This window comes from Chelonoidis abingdonii, chromosome 1 (assembly GCF_003597395.2).
Source record: "Chelonoidis abingdonii isolate Lonesome George chromosome 1, CheloAbing_2.0, whole genome shotgun sequence".
NCBI classification, from domain to species: domain Eukaryota; kingdom Metazoa; phylum Chordata; order Testudines; family Testudinidae; genus Chelonoidis; species Chelonoidis abingdonii.
In genome coordinates this window covers 26,304,810-26,332,024 of record NC_133769.1, presented here as the reverse complement: position 1 = coordinate 26,332,024, position 27,215 = coordinate 26,304,810, and the positions used below count along the sequence as shown (strand labels likewise).

The 27,215-nt window shown below is 41.8% G+C and overlaps 1 protein-coding gene across 2 annotated transcripts in view; it reads left to right on the top strand.

Annotated features, from left to right (window-relative positions):
• The window catches only part of FBXL13 (F-box and leucine rich repeat protein 13), a 194,526-nt gene that overhangs the window by 145,569 nt on the left and 21,742 nt on the right, over positions 1 to 27,215 (top strand). For both annotated transcript variants that reach the window (XM_075064574.1, XM_075064569.1), the window contains exons 15-16: positions 3,603 to 3,722; positions 5,943 to 6,069. In XM_075064574.1, coding sequence (XP_074920675.1) covers positions 3,603 to 3,722; positions 5,943 to 6,069 — 247 coding nt within the window. The remainder of the gene's footprint in view (positions 1 to 3,602; positions 3,723 to 5,942; positions 6,070 to 27,215) is intronic.

The window sequence follows — 27,215 nt, the reverse complement described above, 5'->3', positions numbered from 1 at the left end:
CTCCCAGTATGGTGAGTGTATTGTGGGCACTTATCACAGCCTAAAGCAGTGAGAGGGGGAAGATCTACTGTGTGTCCTTGATAATAAATATAGAGATAGTGCAGTAAATATTGCAACATTTATTACAGGCAATGGTGATTCTCACTGAAAAAATCACTCATGAAGTAGTCAAAGGCCAAGGGAAGGCAACTGCTTAAGGCAACACAAAGCCACTGAGCCCTTATGCTGCTGGCCTCTTCACAGTGATGGTGCTGCCGGCATGGGAGTTTCCTATAGCAGGGAAGAACCAAAGCAACCCTTCCAAGAAATCTCAAGGCAAAACTTAAAAAATAACTGCTTTAAAACTTTATCAAGATTGTGCCAGATAATAACAGGGAGATCTGGGGCAGGATCAACACAACACTCCAAAAGTGGAGGAGAGTGGTTGCCACTGCTTAGTCCTGCAGGTGAATTCAAGGCCAAGCTCTCCACAGGCAGCAACAAACTGCCTTTCTACACCTGGATCCAATTATAGCATGCAAATAATTTGTTTTGGGCTTGGACTCTTGGATTGGAAAACCAGAGCTCTGCATGTTTTGAAGTTTAAAATATATGTTTCCTGTATACTTTTAGCCATAGAAAATGCGGTAGTTTGAATGAGCAGTTCCTGGATTGCTTGCAAGAATTATTTGAAATTTTCTCTGTGTTTTATTTGAATGCTCAGATTTCAGTATCAATGTTTTTCTTTTTCTGCTTTCTGTTTTTTATTTATGTTGCTCTCTTTTTTGCATATGACTGCCAGTGCATGTTGTTAAAATAAACCAGGTTCTTTGAAATGCAATTCCTTTGGTCCCTGCCCATGCACTTTTGGACACAATTTTGAGTGTGTGTAGGAAGGATTTTTGCGGCACGTGAACAATTTATTTTTTAAGCCATGAAACAAGTGGTAACAGTGGGATTTTCCTCCAGGCTCATCTGGGTTAGATTTGGCTTACACTCCTAGCTCTCCGCGTTGTCTCCATCCTTCACATGCACCCTCCTCAACAAGTTCTTCTTCGCTGGCCACTGCTGGGGTTCCTTCCTTCAGGTCTTGTGAGGTGTCCATGGTAATTTCTGGGGTGATGGTAGTGGTGTCCCCATCAAACATGGCGTCCAGCTCCACATAGAAGTAGTAGATATGGTGGCCAGCCCCAGATTTTTTATTGGTCTCCCCTGACTCTTGGTGCAACTGATGCATTTCCTTCCCTTCCACCAAGGGTGGCTGTCATGGTATAATTCCCCACTCTGAACCTTAGCATCCAAAAGATGGGGTACTAGCATGAATTCCTCTAAGCTCAATTACCAGCTTAGTACTTGTAGCGCTGCCACCAACCAGGAATTCCAGTGCCTGGTACCACTCTGGTCCCCCCAAAAACCTTGCCTGGGGACCCCCAAGACCAGATCCTTGGATCTTAACACAAGGAAGTAACCCTTCTCCCCACCTCGTTGCCTCTCCCAGGCTTTTCCTCTCCCTGGGTTACGCCCCTGGAAGATCACTGTGATTCAAACTCCCTTGAATCTTTAAACAGAGAGAAATTTCCACCTTCCCCTCTCTTCTCTTTTCCTACCCTCCTCAGACTCTCCACTGAGAGAGAAAGTAATCCTAGACACAGATGAGAATTAATATGTCGCAAGGTGGATCTCTCTTCTTCGATCCCTCCTCCCTAGCCCTTCTCTCCGCACCACAATATTCCCTGGTGGACTCCAGGACACAGTCCCCTGGGGTCTCACCGAGAAAAAAAAAAAAACAATCCAGGGTTCTTAAGAAAAGCTTTAATTTAAAGAGAATTAAAAGGGACTATAAAATTATCTGTTTTGTAGATTTAAGGTGGAATATATGTTACAGGGTCTTTTCAGGCTATAGAAACCACTATTCTGGCGGAATACCCCTCCCCTCACCTAGGTACAAGTACAATTAAAATCCGTTCAACAAATACATTATTGAACTCCTTTCCAGCCAAGAACACAATTGCGGAACTCCTTCCAGAGCAGAAATGAAAAACAGCACATTTGCAAATTAAAGAAAACAACATAAGCCTAACTCGGCCGTTATCTACCTAGTACTACTATTTTAAACTTATAAGAGCCGTATCGGAGAGATTGGAGAGAAACTGGTTGCACATCTGGTCACTCTCAGAACCAGGAGAGAACAACAACCAAAATTAACAGCACACACACCAACTTCCCTCCTCAAGATTTTGAAAGTATCCTGTCTCCTGATTGGTCCTCTGGTCAGGTGACAGCCAGGCTTACTGAACCTGTTAACCCTTTACAGTCAAAAGAGATATAAAGTACTTCTGTTCTATTAACTCCTACTATCTGTTTATGACAGTGGCACATTAACCATTGACTGGGGGAGGTTAGCTCCCAGTCCTGCCCCTTCCACCCAAGGACATGCCCCTTCCATGTCCCCCCCCCCGCCAGAGCCCAGAGGCTCCTCCCCACTGCAGCCACTGGTCCCCACCCCAGGCTAGCCCCCCCAGCCCTGGAGCACTGGCAGCGCGGCCTTGGTCCTGGAGCTCTGGCAGCACAGCCTCAGTCCCCCTCCCATTCCAGAGCACGGGAAGGGCAGCCTCCTCAAGTCCTGGAACATCAGGAGGGCAGTAAGTGCACAGCCACAGCCCCCCCACCCCAAGTCCCTGAATGCCAGGAGGGCAGTCAGTGCACAGACACAGCCTCCACCCCAGTCCCAGAACACTGGGATGGCAGGCAGCATGTGGCTGCAGCTCAAGCTAGGGCCACTGCACAGGGGGACTGGAGCTGCTGCAATGTTCCTTCTCTTCACAGGCTGAGGAAATTCAGGACTTCTTTCCTGGATCAGGCAGCAGCTTGAGGTTTAGCTGGAGTTTTGTGGGGAACTATAACTATGTGGTCATAGAGGTGTGCTTGCCAATGGGGGCTAGCCAGAAGGGGGCACTTCAAAAATATGCTTGGTCTTTCAAAGTGGGGGGGGGGAGAAAGAGGGTCAGATTTCCAGTCTTTGGCTACATCTTCACTACCCGCCATATTGGCGGGTAGCGATCGATTTCTTGGGGATCAATATATCGCGTCTCATCTAGACACAATATATCAATCCCCGAACGCGCTCCTGTCCACCAGAGCGACAGGGGGAGCCGCGGACATCGATCCCTCGCCATGAGGATGGTAGATAATTCGATCTAAGATACTTCGATTTCAGCTATGTTATTCACGTAGCTGAAGTTGCGTATCTTAGATCGATCTCCTCCCCTAGTGTAGACCAGCCCTTTGTGATGCCTGGGCAGCAAAGTTTAGAGCTGTCATTGTTTCTGGAATAGTGGCATTGTGAGACTGTTCCTGGAGGACTATTTTGCTGCTATAGGTAATCTAGTATCCACTTATACATTCTACCATTGCACCTGTGCCATTAGAGGGCTTCTTTTTCATAAGCCAAGCTATCAAATTCTTCCTCTGGCTACTTATTCAAATTCGGCTAAAAGTTGGGCAACTACCAGTTTCAATCACGGTTTATCTGTAATGCTGGTCATCAGATGCAAATTATATATTAAATCATGTGGATTATGAAAATGTGTATGTGTGAATATGTTTTTGTATTTATATTTTAGAATCAGTGATGCAGGTTTACGATCATTTTTAGAAGGATCTTCAGGGACAAAGCTAAGAGAACTGAACTTGACTAACTGCATCCATGTCACTGATGCCTCCCTCATGAAAATAGCCCAAAGGTACTGCGTTATTGTGCCACTAGTGTTGATCTGGTAGTAATTAGCAATTATTCTCTTAAAATATTATTTTTTAGAAAATTAAATTTGGCAAGTTATAGGGCTCAACACAAGGGTAACTGGGTGAAATTCTGTAGCCTGTATTATACAGGAGGTTAGATTAATCTGTTGGAATCTTCTGGCCTTCAGAATCTATGAAAATGATTGCTATGATTGAGAGTGCATCTCTACTAATTCGAAAAACTGGAAAGTGAAGTTCAGTAAAATAAAACTTAAAGGCTTGTTGCCAGGTGCAGGGCCGGCTCTAGCCATTTCGCTGCCCCAAGCACAGCGGCACGCTGCGGGGGGCGCTCTGCCACTTGCCGGTCCTGCGTGCCTGCGGATGCTCCACCGGAACCGCGGGACCGGCAGACCCTCCACAAGGACGCCTGCAGGAGGTCCACCGGAGCCACCTGCCGCCCTCCCGGCAACCAGTAGAGCGCCCCCTGCAGCATGCTGCCCCAAGCATGCGCTTGGTGTGCTGGGGCCTGGAGCCGGCCCTGGCCAGGTGGCAGAGCTGTCTTTAATTGTCAGCATTTCAAAGCTACATTTTTTTTAACTTAATAAATATGCATAACCATGTTTGTACAAACTAATGAGAGCTGCATGGCAAACCCCCTCCACATCAAGTTATAAATATAACCTTCAATAGGATCGCTGGGAGGAGGACTGGAGGAGTGCTGGCTGTATATCTGCCAAAAAGTCATCTTGCAGTTGCAGGACAAGATGGCGTAATGCAGGCCACTGTTAGTTACTTCTCTGAGCAGGAGCAACGTTCATGATTTGCCAGTGTTTGCTGCTAACAGTAGCATGCATGTTAGCATGCTGGGTGATGCCTGTGTCTTTTACCTGGCAGACAAGACTCCTTTGAGGCCATGGAGTGTGGACTAGGGCACTGTCTGGGTGTACCCCTACTGCTCTTTTGAGCACTAGAAGGGTTCCTATCTGCTGACTGTATACGAGGAGGAAGCTTTTAATACTTTTCCCTCTTGTAATGCACCTACCCAGAAAAGAGGGGGTCTAGCACAACATAGTTTATTCAAAAAGAGATTTGTTGGATTATTGTCATTTAATGTGTTTAAAATGTACAGAATTATTTTTCCAGAAAAAAACATGCATGAAATAGTAGATTTCATCCATAGTGTAGAATCAAGATGAGCTAGGCCCAAAAGAACTGACATGTAGTTCTAATGTTCAAAATATAAGGAAAACTTGGTTGTTTAAGAATATATGTTTTGAAACAGATATTGTCAGTAGTTTAACCTTGGATCAGTGTTTTTGTTAAAAATCTACATTGTGTAGAACAGTAAATATTCTGTAGAATTTGGATATTTTAAGGCTATTACATAATTTTATGTCTTGATTATATGATCTTATTGCCATTGGCTGGAGTGGCTCATAACCTTGAATGCCTATCTCAGGGCAGACTATCAGAAACAGGGCAGATGCCCCAAATTGGCAGTGTGTTCTGTAATTAGATTCCACTTCAAATATACTCTCTGTGTCATGTTTAGAACTGTGAGTAGCCCCATTGGACAGAATAGCTACTTAGAGCACTGAGCACTATTCCTGGCAGTAAATGTTTGCAGAACTGGGCTCTATTTCTTACTTGGAGGTGTTAGCAATTGCCTACAAGCGGATAAATTGCAGTCCAAGTTTCTGATTTTGGGTAGTGTTTGATTGCTGTTTGTTCTTCATATTTTGGTTATAGTATTTGTTGGTTTCTAATTTTTGTAGCTCCATACATAATTTTGTATTTTTCAGTAAGTCATGTACCCCCCCAAATCTTACTGAAACTCAGTGGAAGCTGGGTGCCTGATTTCTTAGGCTACCTTGAAAATCCCAGCCAAAGATATTATAAAAAATGTACACAGGGGTGACTCTAGGTATTTTGGCGCTCCAAGCACGGCTGGCAGGCTGCCTTTGGCGGTTTGCCTGCGGGAGGTCCCCGGTCCCGCAAATTTGGCGGCATGCCGAAGCCACGGGACCAGCAGACCCTCCACAGGCATGCTGCTGAAGGCAACCTGCCTGCCGCCCGCACAGTGACCGGCAGAGCACCCCCCGTGGCTTGCCGCCTCAGGCACGCACTTGGTGTGCTGGTGCCTGGAGCCGCCCCTGAATGTACATAACATAATACGTTTGCATAATGAAGTGGAAAGCTCACATTTTTGTGTTTTAATTTAGGTGCCATAATCTGACCTACCTGAATATGCGTTACTGTGAAAGCGTGACTGATGCTGGGATTGAAGCACTGGGAAACTTGACCTCATTGATATCTATTGATATTTCTGGAACCACTGTCTCAGATATGGTAAAAACCCCATAAAAGAAAATCAATATGTTTCTTACCTAGATATTTTTCCTTAGTAACCCACACCCCATTTAAAAAAATCACACAGATATTAAGTAGCGAAGTTACCGTATCTTTAAAATATTCTGTAAAATTTTGTAGACTATTTTGTACTGATGAATTTGATACATTTCAAGAACAGTTTCATAACTGCAGTAGTGTTTTAGCTTTAGAAAGGGCAGTGTAGTAATTGGGCTTTGTGAAGGGATCTCTGTGGGGGTTTGGAATTCAATCCCTTGACTTACAAACAAGCCTTGGAGTTGCAATTCAGACTCTCCACATTAATTGTTCCATGCCATGCCTCTTTGCAGCTGCTATGCAGGATTTCTGGGCCTTTGGATTTACGTTACTGTGAACTCAGTGGCCCTGCCCCCAAACTGTCTTACACACTGCCTTTCTAAGGGGCTGTGCGCAGTGACCTTCTCCCTTCAGCACCCATCCCTCTTTGACTCAGATCCTGGAGCATCCAGGGGAAGGCCAGGAGCTGGACGAGGGATATATACATTGCCCAGGGTCTGGAGGGAATTTTGCTGTAAAGGTAATACAGACCAGGGTTGAATTTCTCATTCTATAGTCCTTTTCCAGGGAGAATTAAGCTGGTTGCAAATCAAAATTTTCATCCTGTGGGAAATTGTAATATTGTAAACATTCTTTTCATCCTGAATCAAGACAAAAAATTGAAATATTGAAATTTTTCATAGAATGGAAAGTTGCCAAAAAAATCAATTTGGAACATTTCATTTTGACATTGCATATTGAAATGAAAAGTATTGCTATTCCCAAATCTAAATATTTCATTTTTGATGGTTGAACTGACTTAAAATGTTTTGTCTTAAGTTGCTAGGCTTCCCAGCAAGAATGGGGTGTTTCCCAAGACACACATGATCAGATGACTTCTATTCTGGACTATGGTTGTTCAACCAGTGAGGGAAACTGTGGTGCATCATGGGAGATGTAGTCCAGTCAGGGAGCCCACCCCATGAAGGAGAATGGAGACATGAGGCACTCAAACTACAACTCCCATGAGGCTTGGCTGCAGCTCAAACCTCACAGATTTATGTTGAACTGATCCAAAACAAAATGTTTCAATATGGTTTGGCAAATGGAAATGTTTTCACTCAGGTTGATTAAGCTTGAGGGAAAATTGAAAAAATTAGAGTAAAACATTTCCAAAGGAAATTTTGAATGTGTGAAAACTGCATTTTCTATCTAAAACAAATTTAGATAGAAAATTTGTAACAGCTCTAATAGAGAGGGCCCCTTACATTCTGCTCCAAGGTAAAGCTGCTAGTGAAAGAAGCTCTGGCAAGGTAGCTTCAAAGATGTCAAGTTGCCGGGAGCAGGAAACAACCATAGAGGGTCTTGGAGCCAAGTTAGACACGTGGGGCTTCCACACAGATGTTCATGGCTCTTGGCAGATCCTCCAAGATCCACAGTGTTAGCAGCCAGGTCATTTGCTTCTTCAATAGGAGTCCAAACCCTACTCTCCTGATAGAGATGTCTGGAAGAAACTGTGAGAGAAACCTTTGCAGCAATTTCTTTCCCCTGGACTCCTTACTGTATGCTCTTCAGTGGTGACTCAGACCCTGTTTATGCAAACCTGTGAGCAAGAAAATCAGTGTTTGGCTCTAAAGCAGTATTTGTTCAAAAGCAATTAAAAACTTCTTATCCTTGATGGAGGCCTAGAAAAGGAAAGAGTAACCCAAATAACAAAAGTGGGGAGAAAAACAAGGGATTTTAATTTAATTTAAATATAATTTAGCCAATGTTGGTATTTTTATAGTATATTTTATGTGAGATTTGGAATTCTTGGAACTGTGAACTGTAAAGTTTTATAATGTAAGAATATTCTTTTGATTTTCTCCTCTTTTTTGACCACAGTCAGCCAGTTAAGATACTGTATGTTGCTTCTTATTCTGATTTACATGCAGCAGAGCCCCATGCTGCAGGCAATCATCCAAACTCTGTTGCTGACATTACATTTTTCAGACATTCAGTTTTCCGTCCTCCCACAAGACAGATAAGTTAACCCTGAAATTTACCATATATTACTGTAGTATACAGTGTTATTGTAGCTGCATTGGTTCCAGGATATTAGAGAAACAAAGTGAGTGATGTATCTTTTATTAGACCAACTTCTGTTGATGAGACACAAGCTTTTGAGCTTACACAGGCCTCTTCTTTAGGTGTAGAAAATGTACTCAGGCCTTGTCTACACTGCCACTTTATAATACTGAAACTTTCTCACTCAGGGGTGTGAAAAAACACTCCCTCCCTCCGAGCAATGCAAGTTTCAGCGCTGTAAAGTGGCAGTGTAGACAGTGCACCAGCGCTGGGAGTCAGGGAGCACTCCCCTCATGGGGATGGTTTTTTTTACAGCACCAGGAGAGCTCTCTCCCAGCACTGGTGCCATGACTATTTAACATTGCTAGTGAAGACATGCCCTCAGAGTGTCATGGCTAAATATAAGGTGGAACAGAATGTTTAGCATAAGTAGTTAACCCATATTTTAAGGGATCATTCAAGATAAAGTGGCCCGTTAACACCTCTCCAGTCATGGGGAGGGGTAGGGGAGGATTTAAATGAGTTATAGATTGTTGTAATAAACCGTAAATCCAGTGTCTCTATTCAGGCCATGATTTTTAGTATCTAGCAAAGTTTTGAATTTAAGCTCCCAAGCGTGTCTTTTGAAGGTTTGTGCAGGTTTCATTGGAGGATGTGGACTGAGAGGTCCGCTATAGAGTGATCTCTTCATGAAAAGTGTTCACCCACAGGTGATACAGTATTTTTGTCTTTTATCATTTTTCTGTGTGAGTTTATTCTAGAGCATAGTGATTGTCTGATTTCACCCAGATAGTTGCTTTTGGGGCATTTAGTACCATGGATGAGGTACATCACATTATATGATAGGCATGTGTAGGATCCATAGATCTTGAAAGGTGTGGTGTGGGAGAGCGTTGATCATCATAGAAGGGGATGCTAGTGTGCAATGGTCTAGAGAGAGTTCAATGGATGGGCGGTGGTTGGTGAAGTTGTGGGGGAAATCTTTCTGGGAGTTTAAGTCATCTGTCCAGAGGATGAAAATAACATCTATATACCAGGTATATAATTAGTTTTGTGGTGCATTTGTCCAGAAGTTCTTCTTCATAGTGGCCAATGAAGAGGTTGCCATATTGGGGAGCCATTAGCCATTCCCATGGTTTGGACATTTTTGTTATTGGATTTAAGATTGTTATGGCTGAGAATGAAGTGGATGAGTTTGGCAATATGTTTAGGATGGATATCATCTGTAGGTGAACACTTTTAACGAAGTATTTACCCTATATCTGACGTCTTAGTCCTCATCCTCAAAAGAAACCTGCACAACACCTTCAAAAGATGAGCCTGGGAGCTTAAATTCATAACTTTCCTCGATACTAAAAATCACAGACTGAATAGAGACACTGGATTTATGGCTTATTACAACACTCTACTTAACTCTTCCCCTTTCCCTCCTATGACTGGAGAGGCGGCAATGGGCCACTTCACCTTGAATGGTCCCTTGAACTATGTATTAATTATGCTAAACATTCTGTTCCACCTTGTATTTAGCTGTGACATTGAGTACTTTTCCCAGACCTGAAGAAAAGCTGTGTATAAGCTTGAAAGTTTGTCTGGCTCACCAACAGAAGTTGGGTTAATAAAATATATTACCTCACCCATCTTGTTATTCATCATTGTAATAATTCCTGAACTAACTGCTAGCAGTGGCCATTACACTGTCATTCTCTGTGGTATATACTGTTCCCAGAGTAGACATCATCTCCTTACATCTTGAGACATGCTATGAAAAGTCATCTAACAACTTTTTGTTTAATTTGTATGTGCTTTGAGTTTTTGATGAAAGAGGGATTAATTTAAACTTATTTTATACACTTGTTATAGTAATATAAATGAAGTTCAGACAAGATAGATATTTACACTTTTAATTTAAACTTTGTAAGTACTGTGCAGAAGTTAGTTTTGAATACTGAAGTAAAGAACATCAGGTTTCAGCCCCAATGGATCCAGCACCATTAAATGGTGCTACTTAGGAGAAACCATGAGGGCCAAATTCTTTTCTGCCGTCTGTAAAGCAAATTTCTATTGCATATTCTCCAAGTATTCTGTCCTAATGATGGAGGTTAGAATTGCTGTACTGCATACATACATAATATATTTTGTATAGTGGTCAAAAATCATATGCAATCCCTGAAAATGTTTTGATTGGATTACAGGGCTGAGAAACCGTAAATAGGAGCCTAAATTCAAATTCCTACTGCCATATTTAGCGATCTGACTGGTTTTCAAAACTAGCAATACTCAACAGCGTCCATTGCCTAACTATAGATCTAGGAGCATAATTTTGAGAGAGAAAAAATTGCCATTCTGGATAAAGAGGACACTTGACCTGTTGCTTGTATGGAGAAATTTGTTGACACTTGGAATTAGATTTAACAAAAGACACAGTTTTTTACAGAAGACTATTTCAGCAGCCCCAGTGGACCCACTGTAATGAATATTGTAGTGCTCTTAGCAAATCCATTTCCACTCTGTCCTATGCCTGTGACAGTTTTAGAATCATCGCCATGTGGTGCTTGAAGAGGTTAAGCTTCTTTTCTAAGCTTTTCTTTCCAAATGTTAGGCCAGTTAGTCAAAACAAAACAAGAGTGCCAATGGAAATACAACAAAAATTAATCATTGTAAATATTCAAGCAGCAGTATTATTCTTAGCAAATGTATTTGTATCGTATGCAGGGAAAAATACTTAATTTAATAGATATTTCAGCAAGTAAACGCATCAAAAAGGCCCAAGATTTGTGAAGAACAATGTAAGAAGCTGATATGATGCCTTTTTCTGTTCTTGCTTTGTTATATTTCATAATGATATTGTGGCACCATTACTATGGAACTTATCTTAATTTGCTCATTAGGTTTCAGACTGTTGCTCTCACTCACCTGAGGCCCAACTGTGTTACTCTTGGTCACAACGTTAGCACTTACGAGAGTAGTCCAGTTGGGACCACCTGCATGAGTAAGTACTCACTAACACAAAAAAGGACAGCACAGTTGAGTCCATTGAAATCAATACGACTACTTTTGAAGTTCTACTTAGCCTGAGACAGAATGACAGAACCTGGCCCCAGATAATTTTGTGATTAAAACTTAACTGAAAAAATTGAGATTTCCTGATGGGTTACTACAGTTTTGATTCTAAAAAGCAGATAGGAGGAATTTCTAGTCCCTGTACATATTGTATTTTTGTGAGCTTGATCCTGCAAGCCCTTGCTTTCTCATGGGGCCTTATCCAAATGCACAGTTAAGTCAATAGGAGTCTTTCCATTGACTTCAGTGGACACTGGATCAGGCCCATAGTGTTTACTCTTCTCCACAGAGCCATTTACTTCAATGGGACTGAGTGCAGGAATGAAGGTTTGCAGGATCAGGCACCAAACTGGTAACATCAAAAAATATTGTTAATGTCAAAGGAAAATGTGAATGTATTCACTTATTTTCATTTAATTGAAGACCATCAAGGTTAATAATGTTTAAGACACTTTCCATTCAGTTACAGTGTATGTTACTTTTGGGAAATTGTTTTTTTCCCCTTTTACAAGACTTAAAACTGCTATGATAGTAGCAAGGAAGTACCTGATATGCACATTTTCAAGCAATTTCCTGTCTGCAGTATTTCCAAAGTACATCTGCAGTACTTAAAAAATATAAATATCTTCATTTCTGTTATTCCTGCCTTCCCTCCATGGAAGAGGGGATCCAGTATTATGTCTATGCTACCCTTTTATTGCCTTGATACACAGGTCATAACTACACTTAATGGAAACATAAGCTATAGTCTAACATTCTTGTGTCTACTGTTTTCATTAACAAGGATACAAGGATTTTTGATCTGTCTGGGAACAAGCAAGTTTCAGACATATCTCAGCCCAAAGACATACAGTACAATCTTCTGAAAATAATGGGATATGAGCAAGGACATAGCCTATATTCTAATACCTCTCAAATGTATTTTATTGAAGGGAATCTTTCTCTTTTCAATTTTACATTTCAGAATACATTTCCTTATTTATTAATAATCAAAATGATTTTGATAAATAACACATGTATTAAAAAGTCACAAGAATGTTTTTGTAATAAAGATATTGTTGTTCTTCCCCTCATACTCCAAAATGGTTTCTCAAAATTTTTCCAAAAAGTAGTTTCGGGCTGCAAGCAAGTCTGAGAAATTTCAGCCTGAAGATTAAAGTTTTGGAATGTTCTTCTTTGAGTGTTTGCAGACATGTATTCCACTCAGGTTTGTGTGGGCTGAAGCTGGAGAACATTGCTGACCAGTACCCATCAGGGCGGCGCTTGTGCCCTCTGGCTCTCATAGTCCCTCCCATGGCTATGTAAGGGCCATAATGGTCCGTATAAGGGCGGTGCTGCCCTGACTCCCCTGCATTCCTTCTCACTGCCTGCAGCTTGGATCCAAGCTTCCTGTACAGATTTTACCTCACAGTTTCTGATGACAACAGTGAGACTGTCTGTAAAGTTAGTAAATAGTACCTTTGTAGTTAGTACTTAGTTTAAAAATTAGTTTTCTTTATAATGTTACATATATATGACCTCACTAGGGTTTAAGTACAGTCCTTTGTTTGGGGTGGCTATCCCCAGTAATGACCTTCACACGTGGTGTTTGTTATGTCTAAGAGAGGGGTATTAAAGATCTTCTATTAAAGAATAGTGCTCCATTTGTTGCTCCTTTAAGAAAAGGACTCAGGAGACCTGGGGCTTACATTTAATACAGCATCTCTTGGAACTGCCATGAGGCTGGATTGAGTCCTCTGCAGATCTCCAGGTCTATCAATCTTTGGAGCTTGTGCTGACCCCAGATAGGCTGCTAGATTCAGATTGTTCCCTTCCTCTGGTCCCCCAAAGAAGAGGATTCATAAAACTAATTGGAGCCATTCCAGAGCTCAGAGAGAATTTCCCTCTTCTTCTAGGAGGAGAGTGGAACACCACCATGTTTCTTTCGTGGGCTAGAACCCACTTCATTGGATGCATGCAGTGGAAAATACGGTAGGAAGATATATATACACAGAGAACATGAAAAAATGGGTGTTGCCATACCAACTCTAACAAGACTAGTCAATTAAGGTGGGCTCTTATCAGCAGGAGAAAAAAAACTTTTGTAGTGATAATCAGGATGACCCATTTGAAACAGTTGACAAGAAGGTGTAAGTAACAGTAAGGGAAAAATTAATAGGGGAAATAGTTTTTACTTTGTGTAATGACCCATCCACTCTCAGTCTTTATTCAAGCCTAATTTAATGGTGTCCAGTTTGCAAATTCCATTTCTGCAGTTTCTCATTGGACTCTGTTTTTGAAGTTTTTTTGTTGAAGAATTGTGACTTTTAGGTCTGTAATTGAGTGACCAGGGAGGTTGAAGTGTTCTCTGACTGGTTTTTGAATGTTATAATTCTTGATGTCTGATTTGTGTCCATTTATTCTTTTGCGTAGAGACTGTCCAGTTTGGCCAATGTACATGGCAGAGGGGCATTTCTGGCACATGATGGCATATATCATATTGTTAGATATTCGGGTGAACAAGCCTCTGATGGTGTGGCTGATGTGATTAGGTCCTATGATAGCATCCCTTGAATAGATATGTGGACAGAGTTGGCAATGGGGTTTGTTGCAAGGATAGGTTCTTGGGTTAGTGTTTTTGTTGTGTTATGTGTGGTTGCTGGTGAGTATTTGCTCCAGGTTGGGGGGCTGTCTGTCATGCATCTGACAAAGTGGATATTCACCCATGAAAGCTTATGCTCCAATACATCTGTTAGTCTTTAAGGTGCCACTGGACTCTTTGTTGCTTTTTACAGATCCAGACTAACACGGCTACCCCTCTGATACCTGATAACGAATGTTATTGCAGCTTCAAGTTGCCAGTATATGATGGCAGTGGCTACAGTTCTGGCTGAGATCTCGATGCAGCACTGGACTTCAGTCAGAGCAGGGTATTTGGTAGCCCTAGCAGATTTGGCCCCTTCATTACTGGCAGGCTATTCAGGGGACTCTTCATACTTGAGGTTGGGATCATCTGCTTCTTCCCCATCTCCTTCCAAGATCTGGTTTTGCAAATCTTTTAGACTTTCTATGATGGAGCATTATTGGTAATGAGACTGACTGGGGGATAGGAGTTCTTGGCCCAGTGCTTATTGGCCTCCAGTACGCTACTCATTTCCAAATTGGCCTCCTTGTGATCCATGGACTATCTCACATTCTTCAGGAGCCCAGTCAACTTCTCGTTCTAACCTGAGATCACTGAATCATCTGGTTGCTTCATCTCCTGCCCAGCCTAGATGGGAGGCACGAATCAATATTGCCCCTGCTGAATTTCCAATACAGCAAGAGGAACAACTTTTGCCTCAGAAGGAGGTTCTTGCTCCTCCACCTCTGTCATCCTCTTCACGAGATGATTCCCCAGCCGCAGGTTCATCCTTCCTGGTTCCGGAAGAATTTAAGGCTTATCAGGACTTTCTAAGGAGGATGTCTGCAGCATAAGGTATCCACACTGAGTTTATCTAAGAGAACACCCATAAATTGCTGGACATTCTGCAGATTTCAGCCCCGGAAAGAGTAACCTTCCTTATATATGAAGTTATCTTGGACCTGGGAAGGTCCCTGTGGCATACACAGTGTCTGTGTCTGCTACACTAAAATGCTGGTGCAAGGATTTGAGTGTTTCTACTCACATCCAATTCCCAGTTTGCTTGTGGTGACTACTGCTAATGAGAGACTGTATCAAGGCAGATATAAATCCACATCTAAAGATAAAGAAGCTAAGACATTGGATTTAATGGGGAGGAAAGTTTATTTTACATCTTCCCTCCAGATGTGCATTGCTGGAGAGCAGGCACTCTTGTCTAAATATAATTTTGTAAGTTACCTGGGGATGTCAGGGAAGATTTTAAGGCTTTCCTGGCAGAGGGCTGTCTAGTGGCATAGACATCTGTGCAGTCAACGCTCGATGTGGTGGACACCTCATTTAGGATTATGGCCTCAGCAATAACAATGAGGAGGCCTTCTTGGCTGCAGAACTCTGGCATTGCTTCAGACATGCAACAGACTATAGAAGATTTATTGTTTGATGGATGGTCTTTGTTTTCTGAAAAGACAGATGAGACATTACATTCTTTTAAGGACTCCGGGGCTACATTGCACTCCTTAGGATTTATACCCCAGGAGTTAAAAGGTGACAGCGAACCTATTTGCTGTCATCCAGAGAGTAATGGAAAGGCAAATGTGTAAGATATCGCTCCATGATCATGTACCGAATGAGATCAAAAGGTGTACAGAGGTGACCAATGCAGTGCTGATGATGTATGATGCAAAGTGAAGATGGACGAGTCATGTAGTCCACAGGCAAGACAATAGGTGGACAACCTGCATCAGTAACTGGATCCCCAGAAGCCATAAGTGACCACTAGGCTGACCAAAAATGTGCTGGGCCGATCCCATGACAAAACTCTTTGGCCAGAAATGGAAAGAACGTGCTCACACATCTGAACTGGACATATGCTTTTCCTCCTATTCCTCTCATCTCTCAGGTTATCCTCAAGCAGAAGTTGGACCATGCCAAACTGGTTCTTATTGAGCTGGCTAGGCCAAGACAGTGTTGCTTCTCTGAACTTCTCTATTTGTCTATTTAACATCCCAGATCTCTTCCTCTATTTCCCGAACTACTGACTCAGCACCACAGCCAAGTTGCACATCCGTCTCTGAGCAGTCTACATCTCATGGCCTGGATAGGGTATGGCTAGATGAGGAGGAAGGTTAATGTTTGGGAGTAGATAGGAGGGTCCTATTTACCATCGGAAGCCATCTGCTAGGACTACCCTTTGGGCCAAATGGAAGACTTTTTCAGTTTGGTCAATACCTAAGGAAATTCCACTAATGTTAGCTCACGTTCAGGACATTCTAGATTATTCATTACATTTGAAATCCTTGGGTCTGTCTCTTAACTGATCGACGGTTCACTTGGCAGCGATCTCGGTGTTCCATCAATCAGTTTCTCCAGACTCTGTGGTAGTGAGATTTCTAAAAGGTATTGTCTGCCTGCTTCGGCCTGTAATTGTGGGACCTTAATACTGTACTGGCTGCCCTCATGGGTCTTCAGTTTGAGTCACTAGCAACTTGCTTGTTGTCTCTCCCTTCCCAAAAGACAGCCTTTCTTGTTGCTATAAACTTACACAAAAAGAGTCAGCAAAGTGCAGGATCTTATGGCAGGGCCTCCCCTTACTCAACTGTTCAGAGACAAAGTGTCCTTGAGGCTTCATCTGAAGTTTTTGTCCAAAGTAGTTTCACAGTTTTACCTTAACCAGGTTATTTACTTGCCTGTATTCTTTCCTAAGCCATGCTTGAATGCAGATGAACAGGAACGTCAGACATTAGAAGTGAAATGATGCCTGACATTCTGTCTGGAAAGAACTAAATCATTTTGTTCTCAGCTTTTTATCTTTTATGTGGATCAGATGAAAGGTCAGCTAGTATCTGCAGAGACAATCTTTAGGTGGATAATCTCCTGCATTACCACACGTTATGGAGTAGCTCAGACCACACCCCCACAGACTTTATGGGCTCATTCAACAAGGGCTCAAACAATATTGATCACATTTCTCAGCAATGTTGCAGTTTTGGACATTTGTAGGGCTGCTGCATGGGCTTCTGCACAAACTTTTGCCAAAAATTGGGTGTTCGCCACAGAATCTAGGTCAGATGCAATTTTTGGGAAGGCAGTTCTGCAGTTATTTAAGCAGACTCTGAGTTCCACCTCCTACCAGTACTGCCTGTGAGTCACCTGAGTGAGGGAATACATCTCTGCAACCACTCAAAGAAGATAAGATGGTTACTTACCTGTACAATAATGGTTGTTCTTTCAGGTGTGGGTGCAGACAGGTATTCTATGATCCACCCCCTGTCCCTCAACATGGAAGTCTTTGGTCTCTCATTCTGGTGTGAAGGAACTGAGGGAGGTTGGGAAGGTGCCAGTCTTATATGGCCATGGGAGGGGCTATGAGAATCAGAGGGCGTGAGCACCATCCTGATGGGTACTGCTAAGAATAGTTCTCTGACTTTGTTGCATGCACACCTGAGTGGAATACATGTCTGCACACACATCTTGAAGAACAGCAGTTACAGTACATGTAAGTAACCATCTTTTTTAAACAACTGAAACCAGGAGATTAAAATGGAAATGTTTATTCAACCTTTACTATGGCAGTGACCATTTATCCCTCTAAAACACAGATAAACACAGCAATATTTTAAAAATACATAATCCTTGAAAAATATGATCTTAAAAATCTTCCTAATAACTCCTTTTTGGGGACTAGCCTTCTGCTATTGATCAGCTTCCATGTGTTTTTACTCTCATAAGGTCTTCAGGGCAGGGATGATCTTGTTGTCTGTATGTTTGCAAAGTATCATGCACACCTCTGGCACTGCAGAGATGATAAAATAATACATACTTTTTGATAAGATTGTAAATACATTTGAAAAATATTTGTAGGCCTTTCAAGCGTCCATTATTGAGCTGAAGCATGTACTTAGGGCCAAAATCTACTTGCCTAAGTCCTGGTCTACACCTAAACATTAGATTGACCTAGCTACCTCAATCAGAGCTGTAGTTAGGTTGACCTAAACCCCAATGTAGACACAGCTAGGTTGATGGAAGAATACTTCTGTAGACCTAACTACCACCTCTCAGAGAAGTGTATTAACTACATTGATGGGAAAACCACTTCCATCAATATAGGAAGCATGTACACTATGGTGCTAGAGTGGCAGAGCTGCAGCACCATAGTTGTGCTGATGTAGCCACTCTTGCGCAGGGATACCTAATTCCCCAGAACAGTCCTAATGATCTCAATGCAAGTGCGCATGTGAGTTAGACGAGTAGTATTGGCCCTAAGCATCACTCTCATGCTCTCCACAAGTTTGTTAAAAAGATTCAATTTTTTTGATGTCTCTTCAATGTACTTTTGAGAGCTCTGTTCTAAGTCTGAAAACATGCAGCTGCATGATTTTCATCATTCTACACATGTGCAGAACCGTCCATCTTAAAGGGTATAAAAATAAAGCTATTAAGATTCAGTATACCAAGATTTGGTAGAATGAAGCACGTTTCTGAAATCAAGTGGGATTCAGTCAGAAGAAAAAATCATATAAGGAAAATAGTTGGAAATCCAACAAGAAATTAATTTGTTCCTGGGTTACACATGCCATCCAGCAATAAAAACAATAAGGACCAAAAAATGTCCCAACTTAGACTCTGTGAAACTTAAAATAATGCCAATGGATATGACCAAATACATGTAGTGTGGTGATGAAAGGCAAGAAGCCTATCTGGAGTACAAAACCAGGTGAAGTGCCTCAAGACTTGGAACAAAAGAACCTTAGTCTATTTTAAAGAACAAAGATAAAAGCAAAATGGAGAATAAAAGGAAGCCTTCTCTTACAGTTGTCACCACAGCTTCTCTCACATATTCCCTTATGCATGGAACGCACTCGCTGACCTAATCCATAAGACTACTCATCTATCCTTCTTCAAATTGCACCACAAGAGCCACTTTTCCTGTGGTACCTACCAATTGGCTGGTTAGACAACCAATGACAAATGTATTGTATCAGTCAGGGGTAGCCAATTTAAAAAATAAAAACACCTACAAATCTAGGATGATTTGTAATCATCAGGAGCAGTTCAGTACCTTGCCCATGTAATCATACAATCTTCCTTTCTCTTGCTATTGTTTGTACACAACAGATGGGCTACTAGATCCTACTGCAATATAAATAATAATGTAACAATAAATTGCTAAAGAGGTTATGATAAAAAATACAGGCCAGATTTTGATTTCATTTACATAGGTGTCTATCCAGAGCAACTCCCTTGGCCTTAATGATGTTACTTTAAATTTATAATGATTTGAAATCAGAATCTGGTGCTGCATTTTTAAAGTCTGTTAGAAAATGGGTCCAAAGAAAGAGCATGGCTTGTAAGGGATGAGAAGAGAATTTTATTAACAGAACCAGTAGATATTATCAGAAACATGATGTAAAATTAATCATTTACCCCTGTGATCTCAAAGGAAAGTGGGTGACAGATTACGCAACAGACACACATTTCCAAAGAAGATGAAATGTTAAATGAATGCCAGATTCAGATGGAGAGAAAGAACATACAGTTCTTCTTAGAGTTCCTGCATATGTCCATTACACTGTAGGAGTGTGTGTGTGTCCCGTGCACTGGCACCAGAAAGTTTTCCACAGAGGTGGCCCTGCCCAGCTCCTAGATCCTTGTGCTCCAAAGAGGATCTAAAGCCGAAGCCATCCTGTCCCTCCTTCAGTTCCTTCTTTCCTTGTGTGGTTGGCAGTTGTAGTGTCTTTGTTCTCTGCGAATCATCTTATTGCTGCTTGGTTATGCACTTAGTAATACTCTTTTTCATCATTTTATGTTAAATTTTCCTTTTATTTTTTTCTTTGTTTCATATTTTATTTTTTTAAATTTTGTTTTAGCTTGAATTTTTTCCAGTCAGATGAGCATTTGGGTCTTGCCTGGTACCAGGTGAGCCTATGCCAAGGCTCCTGGGTTGCAAACTTTGATTGGGTTGTCAGAAGCCCATGTCTGTCAGTGACCCTTGTTCATGCTGCCTCAAGTGCTTAGGTGAGGGTGACATTAGAGACAGGAGCTCCATTTGTCTCAGCTTCCAGACCAGGACAAAAAGGCTGAGGGAAGAGGACCTTTGCTACAAATTGATGGAGGCAGCACTTAGATTGGTGTCAGAACCACCTCCATTGTCCAAGGTCAGCTCTTCCATGACTCCTTCCTGGCATGCTCTTCCAGTTTTTCCTGCAGATGAGAGCCATAGGAGGTCCATGTCACAGGATCGTTTTCCTCAAGGCTGAGGTCTTCAGAGCATTCCCAGCCTCAGAAACATGAAAAGAAATTGCTAAAGGGTTCCTAAAAGATCAGGAACCAGGATTTCTCCACAGAAGGTCAGTCTGATACTGATTGTAGAGCACACCCGTTGGCTTGCGCTCCCCGGTACCGACTCATCCAGAGAGACCTGAGCTGTTGACTCCAGTGCCCTCCTAGGGGTCATTGAGATCGGCTATTTCTTCGCCTGTGACAGATCAGACTTCTCTGATCACAGTGGAACAACCCCTCCATGACGGTACTGATAGTGCTGGATGCTTAGGCCGCAATGAGGGACTTGTTATGCCTATCGGTATTGTCATTCCTATTACTTTAGGATGAAGACTGTCATCTGGAATTGGCAGGTGTTGAGATCGTCTGCACTTGGACTCTCCATTTTGGTCCTATTGACTACAAGCCAGGTACCACCGTCTTTGACTTCATCATCTCTCATTTGGTTCTGCAGGCCTCCTTGGATACAGTGTACTCTGCAGCCAGAGCTATGGTGATGTCTTTTAGTATGTACTGTTCCTCCTGGTTGGGGTATTCAGGGATTCCTGTGGAGGTGCAATGGACTAGTGAGAACCTTTCCTTTGAGGTATGTACATTATTTTCATCCAAAACTGATGAGACTTTACACACCCTAAAGGACTCGAGAGTGGTTCTAAAGTCCTTGGACTGCTATAATCCAGCTACAAAGAGAACAAAATATCACCCTCATTACCAGACTAAGCAGCAATATTAGCCCTTCTGGCAGGCAGACCAGTATATGAGAAAGTAGAGATCACAGAGCGGGAGGTCTATACCTTGTACTTCCTCAGGCCCTTCATCTAGGCTCTAGGCTTTGAAGCAGTCAGTTTGACTGTTATGTCAAGGACAGCATGCAGTCCAACTATGATCTCATTGGCCTTTTCCCCCTTTTTGGGACATGTGTGGCAGTCCATTTCTTTGGACAAATGGGTGCGTAGCATGATGGAATCAGGATATATCCTGCATTTTCTGCCTCACCCCCTTCCACTTCTCTACTCAGTTCCTCTTCAAGGACCGCTCTCATGAGTCTGCACTAAGACGAGAAGTGTAGACTCTACATTTTTTACAAGCTATAGAAGAGGTGCCATCTCTTCATCAAGACAGGTTTTTATTCCTGATACTACCAGATAACCAAAGCCAGAGGTGGTTTCAGACTAGTGCTTATCCCAGACTGTTGGAACCTGAACAAGTACATCAAAGAAGATAAAGTTCCATATGGTGCCCCTTGCTGTGGTCATCCCTGCCCTAGGTCTGGGGGACTGGTATCTGCCCTTAGATTTTTCATTTGCACCAAGCGTTTTTGCCAAGTATATGGCGGTGGTGGTAGCCTACCTCCACCACAGAGGTGTCCAGATGTGTCCTTACCTGGATGACTGGTCGGTTCAGGGTCAATCCAGACATCAGATGGAGGCTGCTGTCCATCAAACTATCCATCTGCACAGCTTCCTGGGCCTGAAAATAAACAAAGAAAAGTCAATGTTATCACATCTACTAAGAGTAGAGTTCATTGGGGCAGACCTGCATTCAACCTCTGCCAGAACCTTTCTGCCTCTTTACAAGTTCCAGGCTGTACAAGACATCTGTGTGTCCTTCAAGGATCACCCACAAACCACTATGAGAAATTGCCTGAGGCACTTACGTCACACACGGCTGCACATGAGCCCTCATGCCAGGCTGCACCTCAGAGTACTGCATCTGCAGATGTGGCTGAAATCAGTGTGTCATCCTCACATTTACCATCTGAACAAGTTCGTATATATCCCAGATGAACCGTTATCATCTCTGAGCTGGTGGATGAGTCATAGATTTATAGAGTCCAAGGCCAGAAGAGACCATTGTGATCATCTAGTCTGACCTCTTGTATAACGTGGGCCATAGAACTTCCCCAAAATAATTCTCAAGGCATATGTTAGGAAAACATCCATTCTTGGTTTAAAAATTATCAGTGATGGAGTCTACTACAACCCTTGGTAAATGGTTCCCATAGTTTACTCTCACCATTAAAAAGTTACACCTTATTTCCAGTCCAAGTTTGTCTTTGAAATGGGATGTCTGATTTTTCACCTGAATCAGTCTATATGCTTACCAATTTTCCTTCTGAAGCTGCATGCTCACATGTATGAGCAAAGGCTCCACACCCTAGCTTTGGCTTTTTACTTGCACAGGACATTTGGGTTTCTTTTTGTTTCACTTGCAGAGTATATGAGAAGACAGCAGTGTAGACACTCAGAAGGGGTTGTTCTGTCGCTGCAGTAAATCCACCCCCTTGAGAGGTGGTAGGTAGATCAACATAATTATTCTTCTGTCAGCCTAGCACTATCTACACCAGGGCTTTGGATTAACTTAACTCATTTCACATACCTGAGCAATGTAGCTAGGTTGCCCTAGGTTTTAGGTATAGACCAAGGCAGAGACTCTCAAAATGGATCTCCAGCTGCATCACTATGAGTTATGCTGCCAAAGGGGTAAAGCCTCTAGACAAGCTGATAGTGCACTTGACCAGAGCACTTTAAGCCTAGGTAGCATTTGTGGCACATGTCCATATTGTGGACATATTCAGGGCAGTGACATAGTCTTCAGTTGATGCATTCACCAGACACTATACACTGACTGCAGAACCAAGGAAGGATTCAAATGTAGGAAAAGCAGTACTGCAGTCACTCTTCTGGTGAACTCTGAGCCCCACTGCCTAGGGTAATAGCTTGGATATATGCAAGAACTTGAAGAAAAAAATGGTTGGGGTTGAGGGATAGCTCAGTGGTTTGAGCATTGGCCTCCTAAACCCAGGCTTATAAGTTCAATCCTTGAGGGGGCCACTTAGAAATCTCAGGTAAAATCAGTACTTCGTCCTGCTAGTGAAGGCAGGGGGCTGGATTCAGTGACCCTTCAGGGTCCCTTCCTGCTCTAGGAAATAGGATATCTCCATTATCTTATAACTGTTGTTCTTTGAGATGCATTGCATATGTCCACTACATGACCCAATGCATCATAGTCTATCATAATCCTCTGGTGCCAAGGAGAGGCAGGGCAACTTTACCCTTTACGCCCTTGTTTGAAGCATGAAGAGGTAGGAGGTGGGCAGGGCCACCCCTACAGGTACTTCTAGGGAAAACTCTTTGGCACTGATGCACAGGCCGCACACACACCCCAACTATGTAATGGACATACATAACACATCTTAAAGAACAAGAGTTATGAAAAGGTGCATAACTGTTTTTTACTATTTCCAGAAGTGCTGAACACCTACAATTCCAACGGAAGTCAATGGGCATTGCAGTTACTCAGTAACTTGGAAAGTCAGTTCCAGTTTTTTGTTTTGTTTTGTCAATAAATTTTTGTTACAACAGACACTTTGCTGTCTCAACTAACCATCAAGAATAGATGCACTTCTCAAGTTGTGCTCACACCTGCTACCTGATACAATCAACACAGCTTTGGTTTTACTGAGGTTTAATCTCAGCTAGCTTCATATTAGGTATTTTTAGTAAGGTGCTCTGAAACCACATATCTCCTTCAGAGTTATGAATGAGATAAGTTGGTTGGATAGTGGGCACCATTAAAAGATAAGCAGATGCTAACCAGCAACTTCAGTGTAGAAGAGCATTTCTTTCAAATGCATGTGGCAGCAAGGCATTGTCCTGAGGTCCCTTCCAACCCTGACATTCTATGATTTCTATGATTCTATGAACTGTAATAAACATAAACAAGTGGATGAGTAGATATTGTCATCATGACAATGATAGCTTAGACCATATTTTCCACAAATCTCTGGGGCCATGATATAGAGAATGAGGCAATTCAGAGCCAGGAGAGAATCCTGGGGAGCACAGCACTATATATGATTCCAGAATATACCAATGAAGATTCACCAACTGATACTAACAGACTATGCTGTCATGTGTGACTGGAGCCAGTTCATCACATTCCCAATTATTCCAAGTTGCTCACCAGGTAATATTATAGAATCAAATCATCCACAAAATCAAAACCTACTGATAGATGTAAAAATGCCAATGAATATAGGCTTCTTTATACATTGTGGTGAGAATAATTGTGAATCACAATGATTTCTTGAACCACTTCAGATGGATTAGACTTGCTGCAATGCTACTCTAGTGGAACTTGGCTGTACAGTCTTGTTCTTACAAACTGAAGGCTTAATAGTCTTGCTATGTAACTTTGAGATTTAGCGCCTCTCAAAATTCTTTCCCCCTAAATATCCTGCACTCTTTGTTTTGCCAAACGTATTATTAATGAAGTGCCTGGCACAGTGGGGCTTCATTCCTTGGCAATCCCTAGGCTCTATTGTAGTGAAAATAATAATTGATAGTAGTTCTTACACAGTGGACTCTGATCTGTTCATCAGATTTCAGATCCAGAGTATCTTGAGTGATCTCTTCTAGATTAATGGGTACTTGGAACATTTTAGAAGGGATTATAAAGTTTTCAGATTTAAAAAAAACCCAATAAGGAATAGTAACTGAGACTTTGATGTTCATTTTCCAAATGCGTTGTTTGTATACCAGGACCCAATATTACTGTAGTTATACAAAATAGTTGTAGGTTAGATATGAAGTAATACCAGTTTTAGTTATAGTTTAGTAAAAAAATCTTTAATGAACGTTAGTAATTCACTACTGGGTAAAGTAAATTAATGTTGGTTCTAAATGGCAATATAGAAATGGTACTAAAAAACAGTTGCTGCACAAGTCTGAACCTACCTCTAAATGGCTGGGCTCTGATTCAGGATAGCATTTAAGCACATGCCTAAAGCCACCCCTTTTCAGGAGAACACTTAACACATCCTTAACGTCAAGCACAAGCTTAAGTCCACTTGAGCCTTAAGCACATACTTATGTGCTGACCTGAATAGGGATGCTTTGGTGAGCAAAAATGAGAAACCTCTAGCTGTTTGTGACTCCCTTAAAAGTAAAGTAAAGCTGTAGCTCACGAAAGCTTATGCCCAAATAAATTTGTTAGTCTCTAAGGTGCTACAAGTACTCCTGTTCTTTTTGCGGATACAGACTAACACAGCTGCTACTCTGAAACCTTAGAAGTAATGATTGACCCTCAAAGATAGACATATCCACTTGGAAAAAATTCAGTTTCTTTACATAACATAAGAATGGCCATACTGGATCAGACTATTAGTCCATCTAGCCCAGTATTCTGTCTTCTTACAGTGGCAAATGCTTCAGAAAAAATGAACAGAACAGGCAGTCATCATGTGATTCATCCCCTGTCACCCATTCCCAGAAAACAGAGGGGAGGGACACTTCAGAGCATGGTTGTGCATTCCTGCTCATCCTGGCAAATAGCCACTGATGGACCTATCCTTTATGAACTTTATCCGGTTGTTTTTTGAACTCTGTTATAGTCTTGGCCTTCACAACATCCTCTGGCAGAATTCCACAGGTTGACTGTGCATTGTGTGAATAAATAGTTCCTTTTGCTTGTTTTAAATCTTCTTTAGTTTCAGCCAGGGTTAGGATGAAGGATCTTACTTTTTTCATTACTATTTTTAGGTGTGGCAGGATTCGATTTAAATAGTTACTCAGTAAATGTTGATTTCACCTGACACACTGAAATCGACAAAAAAAATAAATCGAAAAAAAAAAATACATCTTGTGCCTGCAGGGATCCAGTGTCACTGGCTCCGTGGCAGTCTAGGGAGCCCTCTGCAGCCTCATTCGCTCACTCACCACTTGCAAGTGCAGGGGCTGCCTCCAGCTAGGAACTGTTCAGCAGCAGAGCGGCCAGGCCTAGTCCTCCTCTTTGCGGTTCTGGCTAGAGGTGTCTGCTGTGCCCTGCCAGGATCGCATCCTTTGCCGCATCTTGTACCTGAAGGGATCCAGTGTCACTGGCCCTGCACTCCCATTGTGAAACTCTGAAAAAAATTTAAACAATCAAAATCGGAAAAAAGATTCAAAATAATCATCAATATTAATTGTCAAATTTACAAAAAAAAATAATAATAATGAATTCTGCCGAGCCTATTTTTTTCAGTGGTCTAGATTTCCAGAATTGGCAAAATCTACACTTCTGTCATCATCACAGTAGTATCCACATCTGGATCCTAGACTGTATTTACACCCTCTTATTTTTCTTTATCAAGTTTCCTTCTTGTTCAGCATGGCTGCTCTGAAAGTTAGCAGATAATTTACTGTCCAAAATGTTCACACACCACTCATATAGAAGAAAATGAAAAATTTGTTTTCTGGAGGCTCACTTTGTACTTTGTTTTGGTTTTACTTTTGTAAAGAACGCAGGTCCCCGGACATTTGGCATCAATATAAATTTTTAAACAACAAAACTCTCATTCGCCTTAGGGTTTGAGAATGATGGCCAGTTTGTGCTGGCCCTTGCCCCCAGCATACAAGGAAAAGAAAATTCAGACTATCTTCCCTTCCCAACACTGGAACTTGCCGTAGTTGCAGTCCTGAACACAGGAACTGCTCCCTGCAGACATAATGTCCCCTGGAGCTCCTGCTAGGGTAGTCTGACTGTACACTACCTTTGGCTTGTGCCTAGCAGGAACCATCTGGCCCTTGATTTGAGGCATAATTTAAATGTAAAATAACAATATAAAGCTTGGTTGAAGAACTGCAACTAGTATTTGTTTTTTGCCCATATAGTTAATTTAGACTTGTTTGTGAAAAGCTCTTGTTTCAGTCCAAAATTTTGAAGCAAATTGGTAAAATATTTATGAAAACGCTAATTTGTTTACTGGAAGTGAAAACATTTCATGCATCTCTGCTTTCTCTACTTCCTTTTCTCACTTATATGAAAAAGTTCATTGTTGTTTTTCTAACAAATACTTTCTTAAAAGACCACACAGCAATTTTTATCTATCTTGGCTGGAGTGAAGCCATCTGCACAAAAGCCATAAATTTGTTGATTTCCAAACATGAGTGTATACAGACAGGAAATCCAGATCAGATGACAGTTCTCCCTAATGAACTCTTAGAAGTATTAATTTAATTTAATTTAATTAATTTAAGGAGCTGGTATGTAATGAACATTATTTCTAGCTCTAAAGAAAAGAGTGCAGATCAACATGATGTTTACTTTTGGACCATGTGAG